Source organism: Akebia trifoliata, chromosome 6, assembly GCF_017979445.1.
Source record: "Akebia trifoliata isolate Shusen 1 chromosome 6, ASM1797944v1, whole genome shotgun sequence".
In the NCBI taxonomy this organism is placed as follows: Eukaryota; Viridiplantae; Streptophyta; class Magnoliopsida; order Ranunculales; family Lardizabalaceae; genus Akebia; species Akebia trifoliata.
The window spans coordinates 10,922,455-10,937,190 of record NC_141380.1 but is presented as its reverse complement, the minus strand read 5'-3'; the positions used below and the strand labels follow the sequence as shown (position 1 = coordinate 10,937,190).

Genomic DNA, 14,736 nt, shown 5'->3' with positions numbered 1-14,736 from the left:
ACCGTTATATATCTTTTCCTAATTTGAAATATTAACTAAGGTGATTTTGTAGATAATAATACAAAGTAAATTAATATAATCTTAGAAAGTTGAAAATTAACCAATTTCATGAGATTATAATTTTTTGTTTTGACACAAATGTCCTTGATAATAATAAAGTTAAAAGCAAATGTAGGGGCATTTTAGGTCTTCCAAATGTTGGATACATAGCAGCATAAACAAAGCCAAAGGCCAAATAGTTTTAATCAGATGCTCATGTTTTTCTTTTCATTTGTGTCTCGTAGTGAATAGTAATAGTTGGGTTTAGTACCACATCGGTTAGCTATAGAAGAGCAATAATGAGTGAAGGCTATAAAATGAAAATTGAAAGTCAAGTAAAAGCATACCTTTCTCGGCCTTTTGGCTAAGATCAAGTGTAGTATCTGTTCTTATCAGTTTAATATCTGATACGTGGGCCATCGGCCCACATGATATTAAATTAATTTTTCTTGGGGTAGGGCCCATCACAATAGCTTGCTATTGGGGTCTTTAAGCGTCGCCTATTCGTTGCACTACTGTATGGGCCTGGCGCACCCCTATCAAAACTAACTATAAAAATATGATGTGGTGCTTCTAAATGTATATGCAACATTGAAGGTTTAGGCTTTATATAGGCCGACCTGGCCCAGAAATAAGCCAAAATACGTGTGGGCCGGTCCTTAGAATTTTAGGCCCATTGACAACCCTAACAATGGCCCTCATTTGTAATTAGAAAGCCCTAGACAATAAACTGAGGGAACCCTTATTGAGAAATTGAGATTCCATCCTTAAAATCACTAATTCAAATTTAAATGGTCCTCCTTAGTATGTGATTGTAAAGTCTTGTAGGGCTCAAATGAGCCAAGAAACCCAAAATACTAAGAATATATATATTTTTTATAACAAATCTCATCGTGACCTATATGATCTGTGGGAACCAAAATTAATTGTTCCTAGGCATTAGAAAATGAAACAAATCCGACCAGATCCAAATCAGATGAATTAATGGGTTGAAACCAAAACTTTGCAAAAGTGGTTCAACCTCCCACCCCTCTTCATCCACTTCTAAGGTGGTTCGACCTCTTCATCCACTTTTGGTAACCATCAGGATTTTTATATGCATGACACCTCGATGGTGGATTCAATCGTAATTCTCCAACAATCCTATGATTCTCAATATTTCTCCGAATATAGAGTTGTAGAGCCAGAGTCATCATTCAATCACTCAGTTTTGTCCTTTCCTCCAACTTTATCATTAGAGTCCTTGATGACTGAGTTGTTAAATCAACAATAACAGTTAATCCAACAACAACAGTTCCATCAACAATAGGACATGGGTCAAGCCTTAATCAACATAGGAACTTAATTGAGTCACCTAGCGCTATCTTTAGAAGATGGAAAATTTGATAAATTCGAAAATAAGGATATCTCAATCCTAAAAAATCCATAATTTTTTCAAAATAATCTTAGTGACCAATTCCACTCTTTTGAGGATTTTGATGATTGTCTATCAATAACTGATAACCTTGTCTCAACGGAAGTTTAAATACAAACCAATGAGGTTATAGCTCCAATCGAAGCAATGATAAAAGTCCAAGTAGGTCCGATCACTATGTCCTTAGAAACAAGAGAGAATTATCAATTTTCAAATGAGATGACCCTTGAGAGCCAACCAATGTTTCAAATTCCCAATGAGCAAGTTGATTGTACAAATTTGGCTAAGGAAACTATTCCACCATTAGAAGAAACTGTTGTCCAGGAGGAATTAAAGACCAACTCTAATTTGTTAGTCACACTAATTCCGACCATTACTGATCCAACTTCGTATCCCAACCAACCCATTATGTCAAAAAATTGTAAAGACCCTTCATATCTTACAGCTTCTATTCTCTTTAGGAATACGATGATCGAAACTTGTTTTGAAAATGTAATGACACTTAGAACGAAGGACAAACGAGGGTTATTGATCATTTAAAAAAATTATTTTCGGGTCCTAATGATAATCAAAATCTGTCTACCTATCAATTGGGGTGGGAAGTCGATCATTGTGTTCGTCAAAATGAATGTTAGGAAAATTTCAAAATATCGGACCTTTTGATAGGTCTAGCTGAAGACGTTAAACTTAGCACTGCTTGGGAGGCAACCCATGTGCTTTTATTTTAATAAGTAGTGTAGTTATGAAATAAAATTTTTCTTCAAAAAAAAAAAACTTCTAACCTTAATCCCTTTCTCATTCTCTTCTTTTTCAAGTCCACTCTCAACCAAATCAATCAATGCTACTAGGACAGCAGCATGGTCAGTAATTGTTGATTGAGTAGCAGAGATAGATGTTAGCTTATATTAAGGAGAAGAAGACACAAGCCACTAAATGTTCGGATTAAGATAGGTTTAAATTTTATATTAGGATGTTTTTAATTTCTTAATTAGGTTGCTTTTCTATTTTATGAAGGATTTCTTTTATGCAAAAAAAAAAAAAAGAAACTACTTCGAAAATTATCATTGTTATAACTTTCATTCTTTTCAGATTAGTTGTAACAAGACTTTGCATATTAATGCCCAATCCGTTTCAGGTATGATTTAACCTTTTTTATTTTTTCTTACTCCTTACATATTGAGAACAATATGTCATTTAGGTTTGGGGGTATTGGGTTAGCTCACAATTGCATTGCATTTCATTGGTATCATTGGTAGTTTAGTTTCATGTTTATTTCATTTCTAGTTTAATTTCATGTTAAATTTTTTTTTTTTAAAATATTCAATACTTTCGAAATACCTTCATCAAAATTTTTATATGTATTGTCATCATACGAATTTTTAAAACAAGACTCATGTCCAATTTGTGTTTACAAATTCTTATTTCTCAACAAAACATAATATTTTGAAAAACAAAATTCACGTCACTTCTGATTGTAGTGAAAAAAAAATTATTTTGGAATAAGAGTTGTCTTCTCACTGTCTGGAATGATAGGGAAAAACCTAGACTACTGAACTTTGACCTCCTTGTCCTTTGGTTGGCTGGATAGAAGAAAAATAGAACTGAAGTTGATATCTTTGAGACAGCAACCATATGATTAGACTGGGTACCTTGAAAATGGCTACCTGCTTTTTGAAAAAGAATATCGAGAAAAAAATGAAGTATGAAAAAAGCTGAAAAGAAAAGTAGAAAGATGTGAATAAGATCAAATCAAAACAAAAAGGTTAGAGCTGAAAAAGTACGGAAGTGAAAAGAGTCCAATTGGACCAAATAGTTCAGTAGAGTGAAAGCCGTCAATGGTAAAAACATAGTACACTGGAATATCATAGATAAAGCCCCTTAGAGGCATTAAAGTGAACATCCATACTTCTCACAATCCCAGACATGAGGCTCAGCTTCGAGTTAGAATTTAGGAAAACCCAACCATCTTAGCAGTTTAGAAGAGAAACTTGTTCCGAAAAATCTATTTTACAATCAGAAAAATTTGTGCATATACTCAAGATATTTCTGAAAATGAGGAATAAAAAGAATTTCTGCTCAAATAAACCTTTGACTGGATTTTTGAAAATTGGTGTGATGACATTATATGCAATAATTTTGAAGTTGATATCTTTTAAAAGTGTAAGAATTTTTTGGGTATATTCTCTGCAAACCCTCACGAGTCAACCTTATCTACTAGGGGTAACCTAGGGGTTTAAGGGCTTACTGCATAAGCTAAATGCAGTCGGAAACCTCACGAAAGAGGAGTTGTTTAAATTTAAGTTTTGCTCGGGACTAGCAAAATTGAGGTTTGGGGGTGTGATAAGGTCTCAATTATTCGATTTTGGAATCATAATTCCATGAAGATTATCAACATTTAAATGTTAGTCCCTATAAATAATAGTAAATTATACTAATTATCCAATAAAGCTAATGAGATATTATTGTTAATTGTAGATAAATAAAGCACACGTGGAAGTTATCGAATCACGAAACAAAGACGGTTACAATGTGCGAGCAAAAATGAAGCATCCAACAAAATCTCGATGAATTTGACCGTCACGTCACCGCTCCGCGGTGGCCCCATAGTGCTCCGCGGTGATCTAGAGCCATCTTACCTCAAGATTTGCACAAGATGTTCCAGATACTTCGGTTGTTGTAACTGAATGGTTCTTTCGAATCAATCATCCGAAAAGTCGACCCAATAACCCGATTACAAATGTTATAAATTAGACGGTTGATTTCAAAGAAGGAGTCCCTATTGACCCTCTTCTTCTCCCTAATTTCTCTGTATTTTTCCTGATTTTTTCTTTTAGAGAGAGCTTGTGTAGTAGTGAGAGGATCAATTGTTTCTTTTGTTCTTATTGTAACTCTTTTGGAGAACCATTTAAAGAAGGAATCAAAAGTGCAGCTCTGTTTTACATTCTCTTCTTTATTTTCTTATTTCTGCAATTATAATCCTTGCGATGAGTTGCTAGAAAATCCTTAGAGAGTTCAATAATGCCAGAGCAAGTCCATCCATTTAATATAATTTTAAATTCATTATTCTTACTTATCTTGTTAAATATTCTGTAAATTCTCCTTTGATTAGATCCCTTAGCTTATATTTTTGATTCAATTTTGATAGCCATTACTTAAATAAGTTCAAGAACGGCTATGCTCTGTGAAGAATCGGAATATAGGTTAAGCAATCTCAATTAGATTAGAATTTTCATGAATAACTTTTAGTTACTTTCGTTGATTAAACGGCTCCACTTTCCGATCCATGAGCAATGACTTGCTACATGGATTGAGTTAGATTCAAAATTAATCTGCATTATGGATGGTTTGCAAAGGCTACATTGAACTCTCTAATCTCCCTTTCTTATATCTTCAATCTCTAGTTTCTGTTTTAATTTCAATTGCAAGTTAATTTCCATTTTATTTGTGCAACAAATCTGTTTTAGTTTTAAAGAATCTGTTTTAAAACTCTGTTTTGATTTTTAATCCGAATGAACATTTGAATCCCAACTATCCCTATGGAACGAATTTGACTTACCCAAAGTTCATATTTTAATCTCTATTTCTCTGCAATTTCTACACAAAAATACAACGATCATCAACCATGTATGATAATTATGGTGAATTCAAGGATTCAATATGATCCCATTTTATTGAGATCTAAGTTATACCATCGCCAAATATTCAATATGCATGTAACACACATGCATTTTTAGTGCTTGAGGTACCTCCAAGTTAGAGAAAGTTCTCAGGAGTATGTCTGTTAAAAATAGAGTTCACCCACAAGTTACATTGGACTCGAGAGATGTAGATTAAGGAGCTCAATGTGACAAATGAGTTGGAAATGGTGTGCACGTTAATATCTTACATTTGGGATAATTAATTGGGGAAATTATAAAAAAAATCTATTTAAAATGACATTTATTAAATTTTTTTTTAAAATTATCGAAAGGAATCAAATTCGGCTGTTGAAAGGCCGAATTTTTTTTTTTAATTGAAATTTGGGTTGTTAAAGCGTCGAATTTTTTATTATTTTTTTAATCAAAATTTTGGTTGTTAAATGACATTTTTTTTAAAAAAAATTTTAATCGAAATTCAACACTCTAAGAGCCAAACTTTTTTTAAATAAATTTTTAATGCAATTTTCAGCACTTTAAGTGTCGAAAATGTATTTCCCTCCATTTTTCGACCTTCTCTTCCTCTTCCCTCTTCTTCTCATCTCTGATTCTTCTTTCTAGTTTTTTTTTTTCCATTTTTCTTTTTTCTTCATCTTGATTTTTTCTCCATTTTTGAACCTTTTTTTCTTCCTCTTCGTACCTTGGATTAAAATCTATAAAGGTAAGGACCTTGTTTATTTTTTTAATTTTGAAAAATGATCATGATCATGATCATCTCATCTTCAAAATCATGATCATGATCTGAACATAAACTGATGATGATCTAAGATGATGATCATGATCCAAAAATAAGATGATCATGATCCGAAATCATGATCAAGATCCGAAAACAAGATGATCATGATCTTGGTCTTGGTCTTGATCTGGATCGTGATCTCGATCTAGATCAACATTAAGATTAAGAATTTAATAAAATGATCTTACATCATAATCATTGTATTTGAGATTAATAAATAAAATAAGTATTTAAATATTATATTTATTTAAAAAAAATTATTGTAATAAATGATAATTATGGATGTATTTTTAAAGGTCTGACTACAAATGTTGTTATAACTAATCGGTAGGATCATATATCAAGTGATATTTGGATGGGACATATTAGAGTTTTTATTTTAAAATTAATAATGCAGATTGATTAAAATTATATAATTATTTAATAATTAATTTTATAATTATGCAGATTGATTACGAGTACCTTTATGATTGCAATATCATTCATAATTTTTTAGAGATTGAGACATTAGTAATCCACGAGAGCCCATTGTTGCTACTGCTGGTTTTGAGCATTACCAGCGCACCCGATGACTGTATTATGATTCATATCTTTGTTATGCATTAGCTGAGAGATTTTGATCCCAAACTTTTACGTTTCACCTTCCACTTGGAGATATTGTCATCCCATTAGAGGACACTTTGTATTGTTTGCGATTGAGGATCGACAGGTACCCTGTTGTTGTGCCATGTATGATAAGAGAGGAGTATCCCAGTATTATCTATAAGTGTCTTGGAGTTCTACCTCCTACTGATGGAAGCTTTTCTTGCAGTTCTATTATCCTTACATGACTACCTTATACAGTTGGGAGATTGCCAGATAGACATCTGTCTGTAGATGAGGTAAAATTTAATTTTTTATTATTATAAATAAATAAATAAATATATATATATATATATATATATATATATATAGGGTCGCGTTCCTACGACCCTCATCGCGACACACGAAATCAGCCATCGGATTTAGCGCAGATCAGCGGTCCAGATCGCATATAGATTTAAATTCGATTGTAATGTAACAAAGCTTGTTATTTACAAACGCCTCCTCGTTAAAAAAACCCAAAAACAGATCTGATTTCTTCTTCGTTTCTGCGTTCGAAGACACACAAATTCAGCTCCTTCAGATCTGATTTCTTCTTCGACAGATTCGTCTTCTTCTTCACTCTCTTCCTCGTCTTCTTCCAAACTCTCTGCCCTGCGTTCGAAGACACAGATCTGAGATCTGAACCTTCGTCTTCTTCTTCACTCTCTTCCTCTTCGTCAGATCGATCTTCGACAGAGAGTTCTCCATCTTCGTCTTCTTCTCCATCTTCGTCTTCTTTTTCCTCTTCAAACTCACATCTGCGACAACCATTCATCACCGTCTTCCTCATCTCTCTCTCTCTCTAGAATAGACGACGACTCACAGAAACGAAGAGCTCGACAGAAACCCTAAGGTAACAAATCACAAACCCTTGTTTTTTCTTTTAAAACCAAGGGATACTTAGTGTAGTTGTGGCTTTTCTTTTTCAAATAGGGTGTAGAGGGGACTCTGATCATTCTTACTTTCCTGTTGTACATTCAATGTCCATTTTTAATTTTTTAAATTATTACTTGGAAAAAATGTGCATCTTTTATATTTTTGTTGAATCTTATGGATTTTCTGAAAAATTTATGGTTCTGAATAATTTAGCCGCAAAAGGAATTCTATAGTGAGGCAGTTATAATGAAATCGGCTGTTTCCTTTACTGAACAGGTACATTCAGCCTATAATGAGTACGTTAGATGTTGGATATGGTTTTCGGACTGTTTGTGTCAACTCCAGCAAACCCACCAACTCCTTGTGCCTTTCAACGTTTCGCCCTGGTTGCATCAACTCCAGCAAACCCAACAACTCCCATGCCTTTCAGTATTTCGCCGTGTTTGTAGGGGCCCTCAATTAGGTTGCCCCCACCCTAAATGGGACCACTGCTCCCATTATTGTTTCCATAATTTGAGCTTGCTGTGACAGGTACATCTAATGTTCTAAAGACGAGTTCCATGGCCAAAGTAAAGAAGGTTGTGGTTGTGTCATCTGTCGGTGCTGTTACGGTGAATCAAAGTTGGCCAAAAGATCAAGCCATGGATGAATCATGTTGGTCTGACAAGGAAGCTTGCAAGACAATTGGGGTAAGTAACTAGCAAAATAATTTTTAATGTTAGATTTTGAGTAAAATTGTCTGTATTGAATGTCGACTACCCATTGTAAACCAATAATTTGAGTTTTACTGTCTCAAAAAATTCATTTATTACATGCCGTATAAAATTGTACTAGCCATTGCTTTTACAATATAATTCAAGTCCTTGTAGTCATTTAGTGGTCAAGGTCTTAGTTGCACGAAGTGGAATCGGGTGCGGAAGTGGGGAATCAGAACTATTTTAGGAAGTGGGACGAGGACCATAACATATGATAGAATGTTCATGCAACTAAGATCACGACATATAGTTTTCACAAGCTATTGTCAATATAAGGCAACATGTCATTCAATTATCGCTTCCTTTCAAATGAGTTCATGTTGAGCTTCTAAAGGACTCAATTTTATCTAGATCTTGAAAAAACTGTATTATCTTTCTTGACTAAGTTTTGTATGTATCATAGTGTTTTAACGTTTTTTTTTATTAAGATTGACTAGATCACTGATTCCACATTCACTATTGCAACTTTTACTTATAAATGGATTACATTGGAGGTTTGTGTTCTGTTTTATTTTAGATTCCCATGACCAATCTGATTCTGGATTATGTATAGATAGGGTTGTTTCGTGTAAACTTTAACTTCCTTCTATTTGGAATTAGAACTGGCATTGCCTATCCAAAACGGAAGCAGAAAGTCAGGCTTTTGAGTATGCAAAGAGAAGTGAGCTCAATGTCGTAACAGTTTGTCCATCCCTTATCATCGGGCCAATGTTGCAATCCACAATGAATGCTAGTAGCTTGTTTCTTGTCAGACTTTTGAATGGTATTTCCTCCTACTATAGCTATCATTCTTATATATGTAGTTACATTGACGGATGTGGATATTTATTACTGTCAGCACCTTCATGTATCTATGTGACAACATCTCATGCTTTCTTATTGACTAACGTTTTCCTTTGATCTGCTGTTTGGAGTTTGACTGCATTCATTAGTGATGGACTGACTTCATTCTGACTCCTTCCAAAATATGATCGCATGCCTTCATGTTGATAACTTGCAGATAGGCCATGGGATCCTGCTAAGTGGAGTGAGATTGCTAATGTTGTAGCAGCACTTTCTATTCCAATTATAGCAAATGGTGATGAAGATTTGCTATTGCCTTGATGGGAAAGGTCACAAATTGTTTCCAGCCTTGTGACAACTCTCTAGGTTGTACGTTGTATATTAGTGAATGAGCGGTAACCAATTATAAAACAATACTTACGTTGGTTATGTAAATAGGATAAGAGATGATGTTGTTGGCCATTAGCAACACTTATGTTGGTTATATTGTTCATTTTTTTATTTTTTATTTTTTGCATTCCTATAGTTTGTTTTGAATCTGTAAAATAAGGAAAGTGGTTGCTTATTTTTCCATTGTGAACTATTCTCTATAATTTAAGTCTTGGGAAGTTTTGGATTTTTTTACTTCCTAGTTTCTCATTAATTAGTCATGTGGTTATAGTTTCGTTCAGTTTTTGTATTTGCTCGAGATTCAATTCATGTTGAAGAGTGCAATACATCTTTTGTTTCAACTCTCTCAGTGTTCTCTTGAGTTAAAAGAGTATTATTAAGTATTCCTTCTTTATTTCAATAAGTACTGTTATTAAGGATTATCTAAATCACTTATGAGAAGATTTACTCAAGCATCATCACGCCTCAAATAAAGAAGCCAAGTCCGGGACATTGGATTCTACATTGTTAACACCCTCAGAGATGTTCCCCCAAAACCACTAAGAGAAAAAGAATGGATAGATATTGCCCATAGTGTATGAGCAGTATGTTTTATTGTGAAGGAGACTGAACCCAAAGGGATTCTGAATGTGGTAAGCGATTGTGATGCTTTAGTGGATTAATGATTCAACTTACATACGTTATTAGGATACTACTAATTGGGTGACATGAATCTGTTCTGATACTTCAATGTAAGTGTGAATGTCGCATTTGGACTATATTGGTCATATATCCTAACTTATTTGGCCATTATTGTTAACGATTTTTCTATTAGCTTTTCCTATGAATGTGGTAAGCAATTATGAATGTTTCTGCTAATAGGGGTCTGAGGTGGCTGTCAAATGTCAGGCACTTTGCATGAAAAGGCTGCATTGGAACTTTTTATAAATTTTTATCTAAAGATTTTTAGATTGTATTGCTTTAGTTATTTTTAGTGAAACATTATGGAACAAAGAAGCATGGTAGAACTGTTGTCATTGTTTGATTTGTTTAAAGATGTACTAATTCATGGTGATAAGAGGCAATCGCATAGCAAGTTGTTTCGAAAATTGAATTTGGAACTAGCTTCAACTTGCATAGTTTGAAGCCTTGCACAATTTGCTTCTGTTTTCGATAAAGTCGTTATTCTGTTTTACATCTTGTTTCAAGTGTTTTGGATTTGTTGGGTGGGTTCAATTCACAAAAGGTGTAAGTTTATGTAAAAAAATTATTGAAATACTTAGTTTTCTTAACCAAGTGAAGAAATAAATTTAGGATGCCTATCCACTTGAGCAACCATCAGTCATTTGGGCATGGACTATGAACTTAAACCTAAAACTAACAAAAGCAGAGGATGCTTCTTCTCTAGTTTCATCACCAAAACTCTTGGGATCATTGGCTGCACCCTCATACTTGAAAGGAACAAAGCTGGATGGGAAAATATGCATACAATTATGTGCACCAAGCAAGTACTTGCCATGTGAAACAAGTCACTCAAAAGCCAAAGGGTTCACTATTGAGCGGTGCCCCATCAAACAACTGCAGCACACCCTACTCATGGAGCAATTAAATGTAGAAGGCCAAGAAGATGGTTTAAAATATCCGTTGTCTGCAAAATCCATTCATTTGTATCACTAATTAAATTCAAAAGTTGAGAACAGATTGGGGAAGTAGCTTTCCTCATCTAATACAATCTTAGACAGTTAATAAATCAAGAGAACTTACATTGACACATTAACATTTCATTATAACACAGGAAATTACACCACCCCATGGTTTTGCTTGAAATCAACTATCGCCCCTTCAATAATAATAGCAAAAATGATCTTGTTTTATTCGAAATTCAAGTGGTTGCCCTTATATGTTGCAATCCAACCCTTCACCTATGTAATCCACAAAACCCAATGGCCCTAATGATATTTTGACACTGATTAAATAAGAATTGCACAAGTATGAGTATAAGCGAACTAGTCTAGTTGGCCTTGAGTGTACGGTTCAAAATAATATTGAATGTACCCCTAACCAAGACAATGGGACTAGATGATTTTTTTTATGAACATAATTTTAATTAAAAAAGGAGGTTCAGGAAATCTACCATAAACAGGAAAAAAAAAAAGTTTAATCAGAACCCGAACACAAGAGTCCCATTTAAAGAAAAAAAAACTTCAAGAAATACAACTCCCAACTCATCAAACAATTTGTACCAAAAATATAACCCTTTGAGCAATGGATTTCCATCCCATCATTACAATACTCACAATCTCTACACAAGTTCACGTAAGTTCCCATTCCAACATGATTACCACTTTTAAAATGTTCAACATTGGAACCAACCTCTTTGACAATTCCAACAATCTCATGGCTGCAATCCAATACATCCTCAATAATTAGTTAGAATGATTTCAATGGGCATAGCAACCCCATTAACCACAACTGGACCAAGATAAACCAGTTTTTTAGCAACAATAAATGGTACAAACTTCACTAACAATGATTTGAATTACACCCAGTATGAGAGTCAACTTATTGGAATGGAACTTTGAGATCTCCTGTTCAAGCACAACTTCATTGAATCAAGGGTAACTGAATAATGAGAACATTTGTCAAGTTAGCGGAACTTGTCTATTTTCATGGTGTGGAAGCTTGAATCTCCCGCTTTCATTGTGTCCTGGTCTTCGGTGGGGAAGGAAGCAACTGCACAACATAACAAATTTCATCACCCAAACTCTGCGCTATATAACCATAGATATAGAAACAAACCGGGATTTTGCCTTTACTTGATAACAAGAGATCAATGAGCTGACAAATCCAAAGCCTCCTGTTACACGGGGAGTGACTTTCTTAGGTGCTAGTTGAAGCAACCCAATCGCAACCACCAAATCCATACCGGCTTTTACGAGAGCCAAAGTCCTATCATTTGATTTTTTGAGTTTGTTGTAGTATTGCTCGTTCTGCATTCACGAAGGCGGTAAAAAAAGAACCAATCTTTGGAATAAAAAATGGAGAAGGAGAAGATATGATAGGGTCACACTTTTAAAACAAGTCTGCACTATCAAGCTAAACATACTTGATTAGCTATCAATGTTCTTGTGATCCTTCTCCAACTTCTTCGTTGATGCTGAAAGGCTTCCAAGTTCTGCAAGCTTCATATAGAAAAGAGAGGAACAAAACAGATAGTTCAAGTTGGGGATCATATTGTGAATGGGTATTCTATCAAAAGCTAAAACGTTCATTTATTCACATTCCTATGTATAAAATCTTTCTCATTGAAGCTGGAATGTAGATGGTACAAACCTCAACCAAGGTGGTACAAGCCGAGGAGCCCATCCAACAGAAAAGAGAGATCCTGCCAATTAGCTCTGCACGTGCTTTGTTCTGGAGTACCAATAAAATAATTAAGTTTTTTTTTTCCCCGCAAATATTTTATGAGGAATACATAATGGAAGGAACATAAAAACAGTACCTTATAGATGCCAGTTCTCCCAAGCCAGACAATTTGATCCAGAAACAAGAAAGTGGACAGTAATGCATTTTTGGACTGAAACAAAGTATCACATTAAATAGGCAATGAATTTGTACGTTTCCAAGTAAAACGATTGGAAGAGGAGTTCCTTGAGGAGTTGGACTAATAAGACCATGCAAATCATTGGTAATTTTTGCCTTACCAGCGATTTCACTGGTAATTTTTGAATGAATTGGTTGATACTAAACATGATGAATTTACTGGAAAAACATGTTTTGGGATTTAATATGAACAATGTACCAAAACCAAAACCCATTTGCAGTATCATACCATGTACGATGTAACAAAACCAAAACCAATTAGGCAGAAAACCCATATGTGTCGTAGGAACACATTTAAAATGAACAATGTACCGAAACCAAAACCCATTAGGCAGAAAACCCATGCTACCCAACAACACACATAAAAACCGAAGAAGAAGAAGACGAAGATGGAGATGGAGATCGATTGCAAGAAACTCATACTATTCGTCATAATCGATACATAAAAAAAACAAATGAAATAAAAATATGAAATAAAATAAAATTTAAGGGTTTACCTTAGGGTTTCTGTTGGAGAGAAAGAGAGAGAGAGAGAGAGATGAGGACGAAGCCGAGTTGGGTATCTTCGAGGAGGTTCTGTCTTCGTTTTCAGCAGAGGGAGGGTGGACGAGTTGGGTTTCTGTCTTCGTTTCTTCGCAACTAGTTAGAGAGAGAGAGAGAGATGAGGAAGACGGTGATGAATGATTGTCGTAGATGTGAGTTTGAAGAGGACGAAGATGGAGATCGATTTGTGCTGAAACATTGTAAAATAACGTCGAAGAGGAAGTGAGTGAAGAAGAAGACGAATCTGTCGAAGTAAATAACGTCGAAGAGGAAGAGAGTGAAGAAGAAGACGAATCTGTCGAAGAAGAAATCATATCTGAAAGAGCTGAATCTGTGTGTCTTTGAACGCAGAAACGAAGAAGAAATCAGATCTGTTTTTGGGTTTTTTTTAACGGGGAGGCGTTTGTAAATAACAAACTTTGTTACATTACAATCGAATTTAAATCTACATGCGATCTGGACCGCTGATCTACGCTAAATCCGATGGCTGATTTCGTGTGTCGCGATGAGGGTCGTAATGGGGGTCGTAGGAACGCGACCCATATATATATATATATATATATATTTATTATTTATTAATATTTTATTTTATATCAGGTACATCATTATACTCGTGCATATCTATTGATATTATACAGAGCCACATTATTTTCAGATGCATCGGGTATAGACTATTGGTAGTAGTTTGCTTCATTTATTTAGGAATTTATTTGTTACGTCTTGTTATGCTTGGGGTGTTGCCGTTATTGTATTTTTATATTATTTTCTTAGTAAATTTGTAAGGAACGAATTGAAACGGTTATCTAGACTTATGGGATAGACACCGTTATTACAAGTACGGGCACACGGACAATTACTAGTAGGTAGACCCATACCTACAAGTGACAATCTTCAATTCCCTCGAGCGTGTAGATGGATGACACAAAATAAGACATATATTGGTGATTTGCATCATAATATATTATCATATCGAATCGAACTGGATTTTCTTCTTCCCTCTATGGTAAATATAAACACTTTTAATTTATAAGTTTAATTAAAATATTATTATGACATTTTCTCTTATTTATTTATTTATTCTTTTTTAGATTATATGGACCCCATATCTTTGTATTGCAGATGAAGATATGAAGATTATGCGTGCAACTCGTAATCTAAGCATGTACCGATCTTGTGTAATATTTTTGCACACTATATTGTATCATCTCACTGATCGATGTATGCGACAATTTGATTTACAACAATTTATCTCAGGTCTTGTCTAATGGTGGGTTATAGTGGGAAGGAGATGAATAATAC

General features: G+C 34.4%; 1 protein-coding gene, 1 long non-coding RNA gene and 1 other non-coding gene across 5 annotated transcripts; 2 read left to right on the top strand and 1 right to left on the bottom strand.

Annotated features, from left to right (window-relative positions):
* The first annotated feature begins 382 nt into the window (after positions 1-382).
* On the top strand, positions 383-578 carry LOC147400200 (U2 spliceosomal RNA). Its single transcript, XR_015179551.1, has one exon. It is a non-coding gene; the product is annotated as a U2 spliceosomal RNA (small nuclear RNA).
* A 6,431-nt stretch (positions 579-7,009) lies between these two features.
* LOC147400199 (uncharacterized) lies at positions 7,010-9,136 on the top strand. Its single transcript, XR_015179229.1, has 3 exons — positions 7,010-7,361; positions 7,661-8,073; positions 8,740-9,136. It is a non-coding gene; the product is annotated as an uncharacterized LOC147400199 (long non-coding RNA).
* A 2,358-nt stretch (positions 9,137-11,494) lies between these two features.
* On the bottom strand, positions 11,495-13,773 carry LOC147400198 (uncharacterized). Of its 3 annotated transcripts, XR_015179228.1 has the most exons (6): positions 13,392-13,773; positions 12,794-12,868; positions 12,625-12,705; positions 12,398-12,473; positions 12,108-12,281; positions 11,500-12,024 (listed from the first exon to the last, which is right to left on the bottom strand). XR_015179228.1 is itself a non-coding variant. In XM_086445801.1 (4 exons), exons 1-4 carry the CDS (start codon positions 13,749-13,751, stop codon positions 12,402-12,404), a joined length of 588 nt encoding a protein of 195 aa, XP_086301927.1. In that variant the 5' UTR covers positions 13,752-13,773; the 3' UTR covers positions 11,495-12,401. The 3 variants fall into 3 exon arrangements, 1 of the variants encoding a protein (XP_086301927.1); XR_015179227.1 differs by having other exon boundaries at positions 11,499-12,024; positions 12,108-12,473; XM_086445801.1 differs by having other exon boundaries at positions 11,495-12,473.
* Between the last annotated feature and the right edge of the window lie 963 nt (positions 13,774-14,736).

What these genes read in the sequence shown, in the direction of transcription:
- LOC147400198 (XM_086445801.1), bottom strand. Translation starts at nt 13,751, where the DNA reads ATGATTTCTTCTTCGACAGATTCGTCTTCTTCTTCACTCTCTTCCTCT. An exon ending in GGAGAACTGGCATCTATAAG is followed by an intron (nt 12,706 to 12,793) that starts GTACTGTTTTTA and finishes TTGGTACTCCAG; the next exon opens with AACAAAGCACGTGCAGAGCT. An exon ending in CTTGTACCACCTTGGTTGAG is followed by an intron (nt 12,474 to 12,624) that starts GTTTGTACCATC and finishes TTCTATATGAAG; the next exon opens with CTTGCAGAACTTGGAAGCCT.